Below are 19,300 nucleotides of genomic sequence, written 5' to 3' on the forward strand. Positions count from 1 at the left end.
CTGCCCTACAAAAGCCCAGGTTCTCACTGGTGGACTCCCTTGAGGACTGGGACAGCCACTACCACTGGACATTGAAGCCCATGTCTGTTAAGGATGGTCTTCCTAGAACTGAGCTTGTCAATAAGAAATCAATAAGGGCTCTCCACTTCTGGACTAGAAGGACACCGATCCAGGTGGGGACAGACAGGGACAGAGTGGGCAGCTGGCTCAGATTAGCTTCACGTCACGCAGAGGACGGAAACACCCACCAGAGTGGAGGTGTGGGGTATGTCCGTGTGGCAGGAGCACTGTGGAAGAGAGAGTCTGTCTAGCTCAGACTGTGCCAGGGCAGGCACCAGTGTGGAGACTGAACCAGAGCCACACTGCACCATCGAGTGCAGAAGCGGGACTGTCGACTGGAGTGGAAGGCAGTTCCCACCCGCCCCGGCCACTTTTTGAAGCATCTGCTGTGTTCTGAAAACCTATCAGAGACTCCTTGGTAGACAGCCCAACCTGGAAGAGCTTCCTGTCCCAGGCCCACTTGCCGACCCCTTTCTGCACCCCCGCACTCTTCGTTCTTGTTTTACAGCGTGAGGAGAAATCACTGAGCCGAGCCAACATCCCACAGCTAAGAACAGTTGCCAGTTCTTCCGATTTATGACCCTCTGTTCTCGCCAGCTAATGGGGCTCAATGAAGTTGTTTTCATACTTTATTTAAACAAATACCTGTAGTTACAAGTGGCCCTCTGTTGTTTATGGTAAGGCTTGACCCTCGGAGCTCAGGCCTTTCCCAGTTGCCTTCTGCCAGCCTGCACCAAACACAGCCTGGGTTAAGGGAAGGAGCTGCCGCTGGCCAGCAGCAGTCTGACCAGAGCCCCCAGCAGGCTCTGCCCTTCTTGTGCATAGCCACGCCATCCCTGCCTCACTGCATCTGGCCTGAGCTGATTTCCACCCCCGCCCACCCTGTAAAATGGACCTGTGTTCCCCAGAAGCAGGAAGCACTATGAAGGGAATGTCCTATAGAATGTGATGAGATGGCTGTGTCACTAGTTGAATGTCACCCAGTCATCTCTCCCTATGGCATCCACCTCAGTATTATATGCTGTGCCCGATTATGGGCACCTCTCATTGTAGGCATAGCTGTCTCCTGGAACATGCTGACAGCCCCAGAAAGGTCAATATTGTACTGAAGGATTTTTGGTTTTTTTTTTTTTTTTAATAAAAGTGCTTGCCAACACACCTACCCTGCCAAGTCCCATGCTACAAAATGCTTATAGGCCCTCTCTCTTTCAAAGATGCCCTGGGTGTATACGGGCAGCCGTGGGGAGCACGAACCGTTAACAGCCGGGCCCTGAGCACTGTGTGCTTTACAGCCGGGACCCCTTTCAGAAATGGTGCTTTATCAGCCCAGCCTTCTGTGAGCACTCGTCGCCCAGCCTCTGTTTTAATTTGGGACTAGAGCAGAAGGGGTGTCTGAGCAGGGCCGCTGCACACCTGCCCAAGTAAATTGCCCATTGTGTTCTCCTTGTAAATTTCAGTATCTCCCACTCTCCCCCCCCCCCCGCCTACCCCCGTAAAGTCTGATTTATGAGGGCCGGGATGCAGACGGGCAGTTCGTGATTGGATGCACCTCTCTCTTTTCGAGAATTTACTCCAGATCAACAGAAAATTACTTCTGAAGCTCTCGTGGTCATTAGTCTCTGTTAGGCAGCCCTTCTAGGCAGGTAGAATGGCACCCACTTGAAGGTGCCCTGGCTGCTGGCACCCTGGGGTGCACCCCTCTCTCTCTCCTCCTGCAAGACGCAGCCAGAGGAAGCTGCTGACATACACCACGCACATCCTCAAGGCAGCACGTAAGCCGAGGCCCATCCCTGCCTGCTGTGGGCCCACCACTCTGTCCATCTGAATGTTGGCTGGCATCCCATACCAGCCCTTCATCAGGTGGTCCAGGCCAGGGCTTGCTCTCCCAAACAGAACAGACTCTTTCCTGGTCCATTTGGGTTCTAATAAACACCTGCAGGGTAGCACTTAACCAAAGTTGCTGAAACTGTGACGTCTCTGCTCCAGGTGGGCATGATGGACAAAGGTGCCGAGTTCGGTCAATTCTGCTTTTAAAACAAATAAAGTTTCCCGACAGGCAAGGTAGCTGCATTTAGAAAGGTCTCTTCCCGTGCCTTCAGGACAGACAGTAGTGTCACGATGTTTAGCGGTGAATTGAGTGAAACCCACCAGGGCCAGGGATGGCTTTCAAGTTTGCGCAGATGCAGGTAGACGAGGTGGCAGAGCGAACTTGGGTCCTGGGACATCCGAGCCCCAAGGAGGAGCCCTGCCTGGGCCTTTTGGGGCAACCTGTGCCTCAAGATAACGATGGCAAAGGTGTGGTGTGCAGGTTCCATGACCGCATCTGTGTGAGAGGCTTGGGGCGGGCCCCAGGACAGGATAAATTCTCTGTCCTGCGCTATCATTATGCAACGCACCATCATTTCCAACATTTCGAATTAGCCAGGAAGAGCTGGGAGACCTGTGGGCGTCAAGCAGCTCGGAGACGGGTGGGGAGGGCGAGCAGAGCTTAAGACCTGGTGTTGGGCAGGAGTTGTGTTGGTGGGGGGAGTGGCGGTCAGGGGGCGGTTTGGGTCCCCACCATGAGGCCATGGGAGCCGAGGGGTAGGGAAGGTTAATAGTCTACAGACTGAGACAAAGGCCCACTCTACCACTCGGCCAGTGGATTCCAGAGGCTCAGGCGGCTCTGAGACCCCTTTTGGCAGGTAGGCCTCCGGTGGCCTTTCTTCTCTTGCTGTCCCAGCTCTATCATCCCAGTGTGTGTCTCTGAGATGGTGCTTGGGAGTCCTCATGCTGTGTAATGGCTGGAGGGGACAGGGAGCAGGAAGAAGTTTCTCACAATATTTTTTGTATGTATATGTATGTATAGTGTGTATGTGGAGTTTTTTTTTTTTTTTATTTTTATGTGTGAGGGAAAGAGAGAGAAAGAGGAAGGGAGTGAACGGTGCATCTGGCTTTCGTGGGTACTTAGCCATGAGGGTTTGCAACCAAGCATCTTTAACACTGAGCCATCTTCCCAGCCGTGTACACATATATTATGTATGTGGATGTGTGTGTTTACCTGTGCATTTGGAGGCCAGAGGTAGATGTCGCGCATGTTCCTCAATCGCTCTCCACCTTATTTTTTTTTTTTTTTAATTTGAGAGTGACAGACACAGAGAGAAAGACAGATAGAGGGAGAGAGCGAGAATGGGCGCGCCAGGGCTTCCAGCCTCTGCAAACGAACTCCAGACGCATGCGCCCCCTTGTGCATCTGGCTAACGTGGGACCTGGGGAACCGAGCCTCGAACCGGGGTCCTTAGGCTTCACAGGCGAGCGCTTAACCGCTAAGCCATCTCTCCAGCCCTCTCCACCTTATTTTTTAAAATTGTTTAAACAATTTTATTTCTTTTCTGTTCTTTGTTTTATTATTGTTATTGTTATCATTATTAAAACTTGGTCTCTCATTCAACCTAAAACTCACTGACTCAGCTACACTAGCTAGTCTGTCAGCTCCAGGGCTCTGCCTATTGCTGCCCCCACAGTGCTGGGTCACTGTCACATGCCACTCTGCCTGGCATTCGTTTACTGGCGAGTGCGAAGGATCCATGCTCAGGTCCTCAAGCACCCTACCCACTGAGCCACCTCCCCGCAAGGGCGGCTTTCTAACGTCCTGGCCTGCGTGGGAATGCAGAGGAAGCTAAGGTGCATCTTACTGCTTCAGTGTCCCCTGGCTTATTGACTGCAAAGGAGGAGGCAAGCGTTCTCAGCAGTTTTCCTCCGCCCGTGGACCCGTGAGCTCTTTCCATCACTGTCACCCCTTTTAGAAGACACTTTATGCATCCTCTGATCACATCAGCTCCCTCCAAGGGGGGTAGATTCAAGCACTGGTTGGGTCTTTTATTCTCTAATCCTCAAGTCACGGCAGAATCTGAGGTTGAATAAATTGTGATCATGAGGCCCCACCGGGCTGAAGAGAGGACTGGAGGAAATTAAATTTCGCTAGTAAACACAATCTGCAGAGGAGCTTTTTTTTTGGGGGGGGGGGTGAGAGGCAGTGGCGAAGGCAAGCTCAGAAGCCAAACTTGCCTGCTTAGGCAAAACGAAGCTCCTTCTCCCTGTGCAGGCCGTGAGCGGGATCTGTCGGCCAGTGCTCCAGGGAGAAAGCGGGGGCGTGTCGACAAGAACTGCCGCCCTAGCGCCAGCCACTGGCTCAAGCAAACAGCAACTTATGAAAGTGGAAATATGGCCAGAATGTGTCATCATGGGACAAGAGAGGGCTAAACAGAGCGCGGCAGGCTGGCGGTCACGTTTGTCACTCTAGTCTGTGTACCGCCTCCCGAGTGGCCTTTTCTCGCTACACTCTGCATGCAGCACAAGCCTGCAGCGGGGGGCTCTGAGCGCTCCTCCCCAGGGTCAGGGCTCGACCGTGATCGCAGCAGAGCAAACCGAGTGGTCCTCCCCACTGCCCCAAACTGGGCAAGGTTGTGGCATGACAACCAGCCTTGGCCTGACGGAGGCCCCCCCTCAGCTGTCTGTCTGTCCTTCTAGGTTACCAGATTTCCTGGGAAGTGTATGGCAAGAACAACTCCCGGCTCACGCACGCCCTCAACAGCACAACGCATGAGTATAAGATCCAAGGACTGTCGTCCCTCACCACCTACACCATCGACGTGGCTGCCGTGACGGCCGCTGGCGTGGGCCTGACCACATCATCCACCATCTCCTCCGGGGTACCCCCAGGTCAGTAGATTCGGGGACGCTTTGCTCACTGTCACTTTTCCCCGGGGGGGGGGGGGATCCTTGACTCGAGGTTCGTGGTGTTTGCATACAGAACCCTCTGAGCTTCTAGAACAGGGCATGGCGGGGCTCCTGTTGGGACTACATGCAGGCAAGTGCATCCAGCATGCTTGTCTTTTATCTGTCCTAACTTGTGGGGATGAGGGGAGAAGGCTGAGGGGAGGAGAGACATGGGCTGTGCTGGGTCAGAGCGTCGTCCACAGACCCTAAGTTCCTGTTCTCTAGGCCCTACAGCCAGTGACCCAGATGCCTTCAAGAGAGGGAAATAGGGCTGGAGAGATGGCTTAGCGGTTAAGAGCTTGCCTGTGAAGCCTAAGGACCCCGGTTCGAGGCTCGGTTCCCCAGGTCCCACGTTAGCCAGATGCACAGGGGGGCGCACGCGTCTGGAGTTCGTTTGCAGAGGCTGGAAGCCCTGGCGCGCCCATTCTCTCTCTCTCCCTCTATCTGTCTTTCTCTCTGTGTCTGTCGCTCTCAAATAAATAAATAAATAAAAGTGTTTTTAAAAAAAAAAAAGAGAGGGAAATAGAAGCTACACTAAGGGGTTGGGAGGTGGCTCAGTGTAAGAGTGCTTGCTGCAGAGGCATGAGGACCTGCGTTCAATCCCCAGCACCCACACAAAAAGCCAGGCATGGCTGCGCATGCCTGTAATCCCACCGCTGAAGGAGGCAGAGACGAGAGGACTGCCAGAGCTCCCTGGTCAGTCAGTGTAACTGGCAAAAATGGTGAGCTCCAGGTCCGGTGAGAGACTGTCTCCAGGAAGTAAGCAGAAGAGCAGTAGAGAAGAACTCACGGTGTCTCCCCCTGGCCCCCACCTGTGCGCACACAGAGCAAATGCACCTGCACGTGACACCCATGCAGACGGACGCACATACACGTGTCAACTGGCTCAATTCCAGTTCTTAAGAAAAATTCATCTTCCTCCTATCTAGGTGCCTGACGCACTCTCATGAAGTCACATTTGTCCTGCACTTGCAGTTCAAGTTCTTGATTGTAACTTGGCTGTATTCTGGGAAGTGTCACATGTATCTACAGATTACACATACACAAAGTGTGCAGTGAAAGGAGTCCCCCAAGAGCCCACGTGTCTATCCCCACTTGTCCTCATGGTGCCACTCTAAAATGTGACAGTAGAGGCTGAGAGAACAGGTGGCCTGCTGGGCCTCTCATGGTACTTGCTAGAGGCAGTGAATGTGAGTCACCTCCCCGCCAGCAGGGGGAGCCACAAGCGAGTCCTTCTATCTACCTGCCCCCCCCCCCCCCCGACACACACACACCCTCCATAGATAGTAGCATACACTGGCCTGTGTATCAGAATCACAGGGTTTGCTATTCCCCCAAGAGCCAGGTCCTACCCTCAGGATCTTATCCATAGACGTGGCATGAGGCCTTGAGTTTGCCTTGGAACAAGCCAGTACACTTGGAGAGCCATCCCTGTAAGCCCTGCTTTGTGTCTTTGTTGTACACCAATATCCAGTTCTCACAAAACATTTGAAGCCAGCTCCAGACAGCACAGACTGGAAATATCATTTGTGCTCAAAAGACAAGTGGCCGTGGGGTATGACACACTGTTTAATGTGTTAAAAATGGCACCTGCGCCACAGAGGGGAACATTGGAAACACATTCGGTGTGCTTTTGCCAGGGTTTCCTGGCTTGGACACGGGCCAGTCCAGGCAGGAAAATGAGTGTGCTGACCTACGAAAGGTTTTTATACTGGGCATTACTCTCACCGTGATACACTAGGTGGAGGCCTGGCTATATCAGATCAGCCTCTGATAGCCAACCAAGGTGAAGGGAGGTGGCAGAGCTGCCCTTCCCTGTTGGTGCTTGCAAGACGGGTCTCCTGTAGCTGGAGGGCCATCCTAAGACATCCTGAGTGCCAGCAAGGAAGCAGCACCCTGTGGACACAAGCCCTTCAGGGGGGCGTTGGCTTGAATCTGCCTCGCTTGAGGTTTATATATCCATCACACCCCGAAGAGCCGCCTGAACGATCCAGAGAGCTGAGGAGTAGAAAGGAGAGTCACTTGTTCTGCCACCGAAACATCTTCTCTTCAAAGTCATTAAGCCAATGCAGAAGGACCCTCAAGATCCTAGAGACCCTGCCTGTGACAACGCTGAGCTCTTGCCAGAGTGGTTTAATTGTCCCTGGGGCAAGAGCTGCTTTCAAATACCCCAGTGTTGCAAGCTCAGAAACCATCTCTCAGAAATGTGCAGGCAGGGCTGGAGAGATGGCTTAGTGGTTAAGTGCTTGCCTGTGAAGCCTAAGGATCCCGGTTCAAGGCTCAGTTCCCCAGAACCCACGTTAGCCAGATGCAGAAGGGGGCGCACGCATCTGGAGTTCATTTGCAGTGGCTAGAGGCCCTGTCGCACCCATTCTCTCTCTCTCTCTAGATCTGCCTCTTTCTTTCTGTCTGTCACTCTCAAATAAATAAATAAAAATTAAAAAAAGAAAAGAAAAGAAATGAGCAGGCAGCCCAAGAGGACTTCCTGCCTCCTGCCTTCCCTCCCTACTTTCCTCTCGCCCTTCTTCTTCCCTTCCTGTTTTACTCTTCCTTATTACCTTCCTTCCTTTCTTCCTTCCTTCCTTTCTTTCTTTCTGCCTTCATTCTTTCCTTCTTTTCTTCCCTTTCATGTTGAGATGCAGGGGATGAACCCAGAGCCTGTTGATGTTGACAAGTGCTCTACCACTGAGCTTCCCTCTAGCCTTGGTTTTATTGGGGATTATTTTGTCTTATTATTTTTTAATTTTTTGTTTCTTTGTGTTTTTGTTTTTTCAAGGTAGGGTTTCACTTTAGCTCAGGCTGACCTGGAATTCACTATGGAGTCTCAGGCTGGCCTCAAACTCACAGCAATCCTCCTACCTCTGCCTCCCGAGTGCTGAGATTAAAGGCGTGCGCCACCACGCCCAGCTTGTCTTATTTTTTTTTTTAAGACAATTTATTATTACATAGCTCAGACTACCCTGGGACTTGCAATTCTCCTGCCTCAGCCTTGCAAGGGTTGGGATCACAGGCACGTGCCACCATATCCAGCTGCCCACTTTTCTTTTCCCTCTCTTACCCATTTTCCTTCTCTCAGGCATTCTCCAGGGTGTCCAAACAGGCTGTCATTTTGCGTGCTGCGCGGCACTTAAGGAATAGTCTAGGCCCTCTGGGGCATATCCCAACAAGGGTTCCAGCGTATGGGTGGGACCCATCTTCTACCTCATCATGGCCAGAGAAACTGAGGACAGGAAGACTGGGAAGAGTTCTACCCTGCATTTTGTTGTCTTGGCAAGAAGACCCAAGGCCTATTCCTCCACTGAGACCTGAACACCTGCTGGGACACACTGCCTAGAAGCAGCAATCCATGGATTGGCAGATTTCTGTCCCATTCCCTGCCCCCACCCTTCAGAGGCATCATAGGAGTGGGAAAAGGGAGCTGGACCCTCAGTTCTGAGAACTGGGTCGGGAGCGAGCTCTCCTCCCTCACGCTTGCTTCTCCCAACAAGTGCCTTCTCATCACCTGCTCTGTTCAGAGACCAACAAGACTCACATCTCCTAATGCCACTTTGGAAGGCCTGGAGCCCAGTGGGTGCCCCTGTTAAAGGGACCATCACACGGTGAAACTGTCCTGTGGGGGGGGGGACTGCTCATTCTGACTTTCATTATTCTGTAAACAAGTCCTTTTCATGAAAGAGTCATTTTGAAGCTGTGACCAGAATTTAACTCTCTCACTTCCTGTCTCATGTTGCTCTAGATCTTCCCGGTGCCCCATCCAACCTGGTCATTTCCAACATCAGCCCTCGCTCGGCCACACTTCAGTTCCGACCTGGCTACGATGGGAAGACGGCCATCTGCAGGTGGATTGTACAGGGGCAGGTATGTATGTTTGGAAGAGGGTGGAAGATTTGGGGAGCAGGATAGGCAAAGATGGAACCGCACGCCTTTAATCCCAGCACTCAGTAGGCAGAGGTAGGAAGATCACTTTGAGTTCAAGGCCAGCCTGAGACTACATAGTGAATTCTAGGTCAGCCTGGGCTAGAAGAGACCCTACCTAAAAAAAAAAAAATTAAAAAAAAATAAGGGCTGGAGATATTGCTCAGTGGTTAAGGCACTTGCCTGCAAAGCCTAATGACCTGGGTTTGATTCCCCAGTACCCATGCAAAGCCAGATGACCAATGTGGCATGCACATCTGGAGTTTGTTTTCAGTGGCTAGAGGCCCTGGCATGCTCTCTCTTGCTCTTTCTCTCTCTCTCTCTCTCTCTTCTATCTACTTGCAAATATATAAAGAAGCCAAAATAACAAGATAAAGGATGGGCAAAGACAGCAAAACAACAAAATGTTGGGTAATCAAAGATGTAAGAATGAGGATAAAAATTCAAACTGGAGCCCATTGTAGTGGCACACACCTTTAATCCCAGCACTCAGGAGGCAGGGGTAGGAGGATTGCCATGAGTTCAAGGCCACCCTGAGACTACATAGTGAATTTCAGGTCAGCCTGAGCTAGAATGAAACCCTACCTCGAAAAAAACAAAAACAAAAAAATCAAGCTGGGGTGCTGGAGAGATGGCTTAGCAGTTAATGCACTTGCCTGCAAAGCCAAAGGATCTAGAATCGATTCCACAGGACCCATGTAAGCCAGATGCACAAGGGGATGCACGTGTCTGGAGCTCATTTGCAGCAGCTGGAGGCTCTGGTGTGCCCATTCTCTCTCTCTCTCTCTCTCTCTGTCTGGCTCAAGAAAGAAAAAAAAAAACATCAAGCTGGGTTCCAATGAAGTACCTCAAATCTGATAGCACTGTTGGTTGACTTTTTTTAGTGGTATATCATAATTAGCTCCCCAATATACCAATTTGATTAATTAGAACAATGCCTGCCATTGAGTATCATTCATTGAGCTGCATTTCTAGAGCAGGTTCTGTCCCTGGGCACCCTCCTGGGTATGGAGGGCGCAAGAGTAAGCCAAGCCTGACAGCATTGTGGAGGGAGGAGCTGTCTTCTCGGGTGGAAGGACCTCTGAGTGTTTGGAGATGAGAGGCCCAGGAGGCAGCTCAGAGCATCAGGAAGGGAGCTCCAGGTCCATTTAGAGACCCTGTCTCAAGAAAATTAAGATAGAAGAGTGTTTTCCAGAAACACTGGCATGATTACTTATTTTCTTTTTCTAAACATGGTATTATATTGAGCTTCAAAATTGTGATTCCAGTGGTTAACAATGACCACCAAATGCAATTGAAGTGTATGTCCTTGGAATGTTCTTACCGTGCACACGCAGTCAAGGATGCTGAGTTCTAAAGTCAAGAAACGTTTCTTCTCTTCTGTGGTGACGGTCCAGAAAGAAGTCTATTCATCTTAGGGGCGGTGCTCTTTGCTTTCCTTATGAACAGCTTCTTTCTTTAAAAGTCATTCTGCTTTAAAGAGATTGTTACATTGTAAATTGATTTCCAAAGTTTTAATTGCTTAATGATTGCAGAGTCACTGCTACAAAATGTTATATTCTGAGAAATATGGGTTCACCTTTTCCCCCTTGTCCCAGTCGCCCCTCTCCCCCATGGATAACCATGCATACTAGCTTTGTGGCCTATTATTCTGTTGTTGTTATTACTATTGTTGTTGTTATGTATGTGCATGTATGTGCAGGTGCACGTGAGGAAACACATACGTATGTCTATGCATGTGCAGGCCAGAGGACAACCTTGGATGTTGTTTCTCGGATGATGCCCACCTGTTTTTGTAACAAAGTCTCTCAAGGACCTGTAACTCATCAAGTCGGCTAGGCTGACTGGGTATTTTATTTTGTTTTGTTTTATTTTATTTTATTTTATTTTGAGAGAGAGAGGCAGATAGAGAGAATGAGAGAATGGGCACACCAGGGCCACCAGCCACTGCACATGAACCCCAGACACATGCACTGCCTTGTGCATCTGGCTTTATGTGGGTCCTGGGGAATTGAACCTGGGTCCTATGGCCTTGCTGGCAAGCACCTCAACTGCTAAGCCATCTCCCCAGCCCTCATTTTGCACCTTTAGCAATGTATTCAGATCAGATTTCTAGACCTGAAATCATTGGATGTAACCATGCCTATGCGTATAATACTTTCTATGTGTTTTACCCATGTCTGTTGTACAGGCTGCATTTTGCATTCTCATCAGAAATTGAGTAAATGTCTACAGAAATCTAATTCCTTATGGAATTGAAATCTGATAAATGAAGTTTTTCTTGCATGTATTAAGGTTTTTGAATCATACGTACAAAGGCTTTCCCCAGTTTTTAGGCTAGAAAGAAGTTCACCTGATTTTATGCCTCCACTTCCACTTCTATTCCCATATGCACCTGGGTATATCACTGAACATTTTGTCATTGTTGTTGTTTGCAGTACTGGGGATAGAACTGACAGCTTTGTGCATGCTAGACATGTGATCTATGGCTGAGCCACGCTCCCAGCCCCTCACTGGGGCATTCTAGGCAGAGGCTCTACCACTGAGCCACAGCCCAGCCCCTCACTGGGGGATTCTAGGTGGGAACTCTATCACTGAGTAAGGACCCCATCCTCTCTCTGGAGCATTCTAGGCTAGTGCTGTACCACTGAGCCACGTTCCGAGCTCTTTCTTCTTTCTATTTAGAGGCAAGGTCTTCATAAATTCCTCACACTGGCCTTGAATTAGTGATCCTCTCCATTAGCTTCTTGTGTCGCTGGGCTCTAATTGAGTCACACTTGCCACATGCCCCACATTTTAGTCCTGCATTATTTTGTTCTGACTGGAGACAGCAGCCTTCGCTGGCTCTATCTCACGATAAAGTTTGCTTAGATTCTAGCCTGAGCTTTGCCACTTCCTTGCACATCATTACTGCCTGCATCTTCCCACCTGGTTCAATTTCCATTGCTCTCAAGTACACCTGTTAGTTGTTCTCTTGGTGCAAGTTTGTGAATGTTAACTTCTCCCACGGTGACACTGGGTGATCTGGAAATATCTTCACTTCGGTGCCATCTTCTGAACGTTGACTTAGTACTCTAATTGCAGGAGCACCTATTAAAAGTTTGAAGATGAGGTCCTAATTTATTCTTTCTGGGGTGGGGGGTTTCGAGGTAGGGTCTCACTCTGGTCCAGGCTGACCTGGAATTCACTATGTAGTCTCAGGGTGACCTTGAAATCATGGTGATCCTCCTACCTGTGCCTCCCGAGTGCTGGGATTGAAGGTGTGCACCACCACACCCGGCTTTATTCTCATTCTTATTGTTGATGTGGAAACTTGTTCTCTGACTAGATTTTATTATTTCTGTGAGAATCTAATGTCTGTAGATCTCTTGTGTTCTAGAGCTTTACTATTGTGTCAGGTCTGGAGAGAGAGAGGGAGGGGGAGAGAGAGAAGAAGAGTGAGAGAGAGAGAGACAGAGAGTTCATGCAGGTGTATATGTCTACACCTGCATGCAGTTGTGTGTGTTAGGAAGCCAGAGATGATCTCAGATGTCTTCATCAATTGTTCTCTACTTAATTTCTGAGAGAGATTCTCTCCCTAAGCTTGAGGCTCACTGATTTGCCTAGACTAGCTAGCCAGCCAGCCCATGAGATTCTCCTTTCTCCATCTCCCCGTCGCTGGGAGGATAGACACACACCCCAACACCCAGTGAGCGCTGGGGGGGGGCCTGGGGGCTGAACTCAGGTTTACATGCTTGTGGGACAAGCACTTTAACCTCATGAGCCATCTCCCTAGCTCTGTAGTTCTTTGGAAGTGAGGATTTTAACAACATTGTATCTGATAATTCACGAGGTCTGGAAAGTTCCTTGCCATTGATTATGTGAAGCAGTCTGTTCCATGTCTGTTGTCTCCCACTGGCACTCTTACTGAATACAAGAAATTGCTTCTTCTGTCTTCTTGGTCTCTTACCATCTGTTCCATAATGTTTATGTCTTTCTATCTGTGCTGCTGTCTACATGATTTCCTCAGATGTAGCTTCCAGTAAATCAATTCTCTTTTGGCCTGTGTTTAATTTGCCTTTTGGTCTATTTGTTCAGTTTTAAATCTCAGTGGCATTTAATGTTACATGGCCCCATTGCTTCTTCACATCTGTTTTCTTTTATAGGCAGTCATACTGGCTTATTCCATCATTGTTCTGACCATTAATTCTTTTTGTTTTGTTTTATTCTTCCTTTTGTTGCTGCTGCTGCTGTTTTGTCTCAGTTTTGTTTTGTTTGTTTGTTGAGTCAGTTTTACTATGTAGCTCAGGCTGCCCTTGAACTTGTGATCCTTCCTCCTCAACCTTCCCAGTTCTGGGATTACAAGTGTGCACCATCACACTTGGCCACAGTTCATTCATTTATGCCTTTCTATATCTTCTTTAATTACTTTTATACCCGTATGATCGTCTAACTAGCCTCAGTCATTTATATGTAGAGATGGTCATGTCTCTACCAGATGTTTGTTAATCATAATTTTGATATTTTCTTTTCTGTAGGCACCTCAAACCAAGAGTAGGGTTAGTCTAGGTTATAAATTTTTGGAGATGAGAGTTGTGTGTGTGTGTGTGTGTGTGTGTGTGTGTGTGTGTGTGTGTGTTTTAATTTGCTCCCCTGGCACCCTACTCAACTGTAGGTCTTGGGAGGAAGAGGAAAGACCCCCATGTTCATAATAGGAGTCATGTGGGTCCCCTTTTCCTCGAGGTCCAGGACTTTTATCTTTCCTCTTGCTTCTGCTTGGAGGATGGGAGGGAGCCCATGCCCTTCTGCTTGCCTGCCCTGCGCAAAAGCCCTGTGGTTCAGCCTCTGTGACATGGCGTCCATCTCCTTGATTACCAGGAGCGACACTTAGCCAGGGCAGCCACAGTTCTCAGCCTCTCTTCTTTCACTGCTGTGAGATCCTGGGAAGTCACCAGAGGGTGGGACACGCACATAGCTGGGACATCTCTCCCCAGATGGGCCACATAAAAGTGAGAGCATTCTCCTTCATGCTCCTGGATCAGCTCTACCAGCAAACTGCCAAGAGAGTGAGGGGCACTGGGTCCCTCAGCACAGAAAGCCATGGCTTGCCTTGCATCCATTTCAAAGAGGTTTTGGAGTGAAATGTTCCAGGAAGCTTCATCTTCCCTGGGGACAACTTGAAGGGCCCAACTGGCCGGGACCTTCAGAATGCTAGGCTTTGGGCCTGTGTACCCCTGCAAGCACGCATGATGCCCCGAGAGAGGAGGTCAGGGCGATCCATACCAGCTCTTTCTCGGGAGGATGGGGCTGGCTGTGCCATGGGTGATGCTGCCCTGGGTGGTGCTTGAAGTGTGGGCTAAGTGCCTAAGCCCGGTGTTCCTCATCCACAAGGCTCACCCACCTATTCTCGACAGGTCAGTGAGACAGACAAATAATGGTGAAAAGCAGAGAGAGGAGATTATTGGATGTCGCCACGTGGGGAAGAGGAACAAAGAGTCCCCTTAACTAACCACCCCACCCAAATGTCCATCTCTGGAGCACCACCCCACCCAAATGTCCATCTCTGGAGCACCAGCATGAGGTTTGGGCTTAAAGAGAAGGAAGAGGTGTGCACAGCTAAGCAGCCCTGATGTGTGGTCCAGTCCTATAGTCATTGTCTGGGCTCCAGTCTCTCCCACAAGATGGTCTGGCAAGCTGTTAGCGCTGGGTCTGCACTTTTCCCCGGAGACAAGTGTCCCCTCTTGCTGGCACCAGGCTTCATTCAGCCTTCTCTTCCCAGCGTAAGACTGCTGAAGAAATGCCAATTTCTTGGGGTCCATTGTTTCAATAATCTGATGGTCAAAGGGAGGAGGTACAGGTGTCTCTTTAGAATATCTCTTACTGTCACAGTAGTTACATGAGGGGCTGGCATGATGCTTGTAGACCTGGCCTGAAGTCCCCCTCACACCCTGCACAAATCAAGTGTATGTATCAGAAAAGTGAATATTATGGTATCCTAACTCAGCACTCTGCCTGGCACATTTAACATCCCCGTTTTATTTTTATTTTATTTTTTTTTTTTTTTATGTAGAGTCTCACTCTAGCCCAGGCTGACCTGGAATTCACTATGTAGTCTCAGGGTAGCCTCGAACTCACGGTGATCCTCCTACCTCTGCCTCCCAAGTGCTAGGATTAAAAGCATGCGCCACCACGCCTGGCTTCCATTTTTTTTATAAGAAAAATTCTAAGCTTCACCAGCAGCCTATAGCCACACAGCTAGAGAATGGCTAAACAGGAATTCGAGGCACCATCTCTCTGATTCCAAAGCGCATGCAGTCTATTTTCACATCACAGCATATCCCTGGGGAACTTATCAGTGATGTCTTCCTGAAAGGTGGTGTGTGCAAAGCAGGGTACTAAGAATGAAACTGGGTTAACAGTGCTCTCTCCCTCTCTCTTTCTCTCTCTCGGCTATGAGCATGTTGAGAGATGGTAGGTGGGCAGCAGTTGTAGCCACCATGGTCATCAGAACACGGTGCCCAACACTGTCTAGCTGTGGAGCAATTCTGCTTATGTTTAAAGTGAAGATATTTATTCCTCTGCAAGGGCACCCCTGCTGTAAGGAGCTGGCTGGGGAGTAGAAACAAGCCCTGGTGACAGTGGGCTTAGCTAGCAGATGGACATCCATGCTCACACCAGCCACAGCAGCTCATGGGATCATCTTGGGATGATAGAAACCAGGCCACCAAAAGAGGATGAATCAATTCCACATAAGCCAGGCTGTACCTAAGAGAGTCTTGCTAGGCTGCCAGAGAAAGAGGTGGTCGGCACAAGCCTGCCCACTAGGGACTGTTGCCCAAAAAGGAGACAATGTGGAGTTACATCTCCATCCTCTCTGAGGTCGCCAGGTAGCACTGTGCACTAGAGTTTGGGGTTTGAGGTAGAAGCAACAAGACAAATGGTTTTAAGACTTTATTGGAGAAAGAGAGACAGAATGGGTGAGAGAAAGGAAGAAAGGGTAAAAAAAGAGGGAAAAAGGAGATAGAGAGAGAAGGGGAGTTCATGCACCTAAGAGGACTAAAGCCAGAAAGAGAGTTAGGAAAGGTCAGAGAGAGGGTTTTATGGAGAGATGAGGAGCCTTGGGCTCTTGCTGAGGTCAGGGCTTGGGGGTGGGCGGCATTCCCTCTTTTCAGTGGAGAGATATCCTCAATTGCCGTAGCAGGGGTGGCTCCAGAATCTCAGACTCAGCCTAGACTTGGGTAGGTTTCAGGGATGGGAGGAAAGAGAAGGGAGGATAAAGAGAGAATGAATGCTGGGGCTCTCATACTGCAGAGCAAGGATAAAGGGCTGAAGGCACCCTCCCAGGATGCTGGTGGCACAGCCTTTACTCAGCCTCCTTCTATCCACTTCCCCTCAACATCGTTTTCACAGTTATGTTTCCTTTCCATTCTGACCACGTTTTTTATGTTATACTGTGTCGGCTGAATGTCTGCCCACCCCCCATAGACACAGGTGTTATCAAATTGAGTTTACAGCTTCCGCCTCTAGTAGGCAAACCCCCGCTATGGGGAGGGGGTGAGTCACAGGGGGAGGTCTGAATTTCAGGCAGGGTATGCAGAGAAGTGTGAGCTCTAGGGGTCCTGATGCTGTGGGTTCCTGGGTGCTTGCTTGTGCTGGTGGTTTGATGGTGTCTCTCTGCCTGGATCTGTGGAAGGGGGCCAGATTCTTCCACCACTATGGAACCTCCCCTGGACCTGTAAGCCTGAAATAAACTCATTTGTCCCATACACTGTGCCTGATTTGGAGATTCATCCCAGCAACGTGGAACTGACTACAACATATCCCCGCCAAGGCGTTTGTATGTGTGGTGTGTATGCGTGTGTGCTCATATGTGTCTGTGTGGCATGTGTGCATGTATGTGCTCATATGTGTGCAGATGCTCATGTGTGTACATGCACATGTGGAGGCCAGAGGTCAACATCAGGTGTCTTCCTCTCTCACTGTCCACCTTAGCCTTTGAGACAAGGTCTCTTACTAAACCTACAGCTCACCGATGTAGTTGGACTAGCAAGCCAGAAAGCCCTAGGGGTTTTCCTATCTCCGCCTCACCAGTGTTGGGATTATAGGCACATACCACTATGCCTGACTTTTACATGGGTGCTGGGAATCCTAATGCACGCTTATGTGGTAAGCAACTACCCACTGAGCATCTCTCCAGCCATACCCCCAAGGTTTTTGACGTCACCTCATCCTTGGTGAATTGAGAGGAACGATGCTCACCATTAGAGGTCAGCATCAGTGAGATACAGAAATGGCGTTGCTCAGCTGTTGGTATAAAATACTTGGCACTGCAGTTTTTGCAGGTGTCTCTGGCTCCACTATGCTTTGCTTCATCAGAACCCTTTGGCTGCAGAGGTTCTCCTGCGGTCCCAGGGCAGTCGGCGCTGCCTCGTCATCGGCCGCCCCCACGCTCCAGCTTAGACTTCCGACAGCCCCTGCTGTGCGTGGCCGTTCGCTGTGCTCTGGTAGCTGCAAGAGCAGCTCAGTCTCCCACAAATGCTGCTCCAGTTAGGGTTTTCAGTAACGGAGATGCTAGTGGTGACATTCTGGGTACAGATAAAACTTGCTGTGCATAATCGTAGCCATTTTCTTAAAAGAGCTGTGGGAGAGAGTGTTATGGGCTAATAAAGAAAATCAGGACTCTGCTCCTTGCTGGTCTCTCTTGTAACTAAGGAGCAATGGAGCCCGGAGTGGCCATGGCCCCAGTGTCCCCAGGGGCAAAACTTAAAGATGTCAGTGTTGTCCTGCATGACACTCATCCCCTGGGGAATGACTTAGGCCTGGAGAAAGTTGGGCACAGAGTGACTCTGTGTGTGTGTGTGTGTGTGTGTGTTATGTGTGTATGTGTGTGTGTGGTGTGTGTGTGTGGTATGTGTGTGTGCAGTGTGTTGTGTGTGTTTGTGTGGTATGTGCATGTGGTGTGTGTGTGCAGTGTGGTGTGTGTGTTGTGTGTGTGTGTGGTGTGGTGTGTGTGCGGGGTGTGTGTGTGTGTGTGACTTATATGTGGTCTGGTGACCCAAACTCAGGTATTCACATTTGCATACCAAGGGCTTTATCCACTGAGCCACCTCCCCAGCCCTGTCCATCTGGTGGCTTGGGGGATGATGGATAGGATACCACAGTATTGTTTTGTCTTCCTGTTTGCTACCACGGTTGTAATCCCAGTGTTGGGGAGGTGGAGACAGGAATCTCGTTAGGGTTCACTGGGCAGCTAGTCTAGCCTACTTGGTGAGCTCTGGGCCAATGATAACCTGGCTCAAAATAAAAAAGATAGACAGTGTGTGAAAGGAACAATACCCAAGGTTGTCCTCTGACCTACATCACACACACCACACATACCATACACACATACCCCACAGCCACCCAGCCCGCCCCCACTGTTCTGCAGACAAATGATTGTTTACGGGGTAGCAAGGGGCCATCAGAGCTGGCTGGTCAGCAGGAGTGAGGAACAGGGACTGGGGAGCCAGCCAGGCTAGGGTAAACAAGAAAACCTATCCAAGCCTCAGTTTCTCCATCACAAAAGTGAGAGACTAAAAGATACATTTGAAGATTCACAGCAAGCTGGCACACAGTAGGCACTTAATGAACAAAAGCTCAACACAATAAAAAACCACACATGGGGGCTGGAGATATGGCTTAGCAGTTAAGCGCTTGCCTGTGAAGCCTAAGGACCACGGTTGGAGGCTCAACTCCCCAAGACCCACGTTAGCCAGATGCATAAGGGGGCGCACGCATCTGAAGTTCATTTTCAGTGGCTGGAGGCCCTGGTGTGCCCATTCTCTCTCTCTCTGTCTACCTGCCTCTTTCTCTGTCTGTCACTCTCAAATAAATAAATAAAAATAATAAACAAAAAAAATTTAAAAAAGAAAAAAAACACACATGTTCAGCCATAGGGAAGGCTGTGGAGGAGACTGCACACTTGGGGTGAGGCCAGAAGTTAATGCAGGGCTAAGCCCTGGGGGGGGGGGGGAACAGCAGGTCACCAGAATGGCTCAGGCTGAAATCCAGCAAGGGGATCCAGGGTCCCAGTGAGGCCAGCAGTGCACAGGAGCTCAGAGAAGCAGGAGGTATAGAGGTCCTGGGGTTGGCCTTCGTGAGTAGAAATCCAGAGTGGGCTGTGTTTCCTTTGCCTGCTGGGGTCTGTAGTCCAGGAAGATCTCCCAGATCCTGGGGCCAGAAAGCACCTAGAATGTTACAGGACTTGCTGCGGCCAGAGCCTAGGCCCTGGTGGCTCTAACAAGCTGGGCTCAGCAACTCACCCTCCATATGCAATATACCAATGAAAGGTGGAAATTAGAGACAGGAGATTTATTCGCTTTGGCCATGCTGGGAAGAGGAGCAAATAAGGAGATCCAATGACACCGCCCCCACCAAGTCCATCGTCGGGCACTGACATGAGGTTCAGGTTTACACAGAGGCAGGGTCGTGTAAGCAGTTCTGGTCAATGTGTAGCCCTGCCCATCATTGCTTTCTGAACCTGCCTGTCCTAAAAACATCTGACAAGTTGTCTGTACTGTGTGAATTTTTTTTTTTTTTTTGAGAAGAT

The 19,300-nt window shown here is 49.7% G+C and overlaps 1 protein-coding gene across 1 annotated transcript in view; it reads left to right on the forward strand.

Moving 5' to 3' along the window:
- Sdk1 (sidekick cell adhesion molecule 1) overlaps positions 1-19,300 on the forward strand; it is a 1,082,085-nt gene that overhangs the window by 877,915 nt on the left and 184,870 nt on the right. Inside the window, exons 21-22 of the mRNA XM_045142963.1 lie at positions 4,570-4,761; positions 8,555-8,676. Of these exons, the coding sequence (XP_044998898.1) occupies positions 4,570-4,761; positions 8,555-8,676 (314 nt within the window). The remainder of the gene's footprint in view (positions 1-4,569; positions 4,762-8,554; positions 8,677-19,300) is intronic.

This window comes from Jaculus jaculus, chromosome 2 (assembly GCF_020740685.1).
Source record: "Jaculus jaculus isolate mJacJac1 chromosome 2, mJacJac1.mat.Y.cur, whole genome shotgun sequence".
Taxonomy (NCBI): Eukaryota; Metazoa; Chordata; class Mammalia; order Rodentia; family Dipodidae; genus Jaculus; species Jaculus jaculus.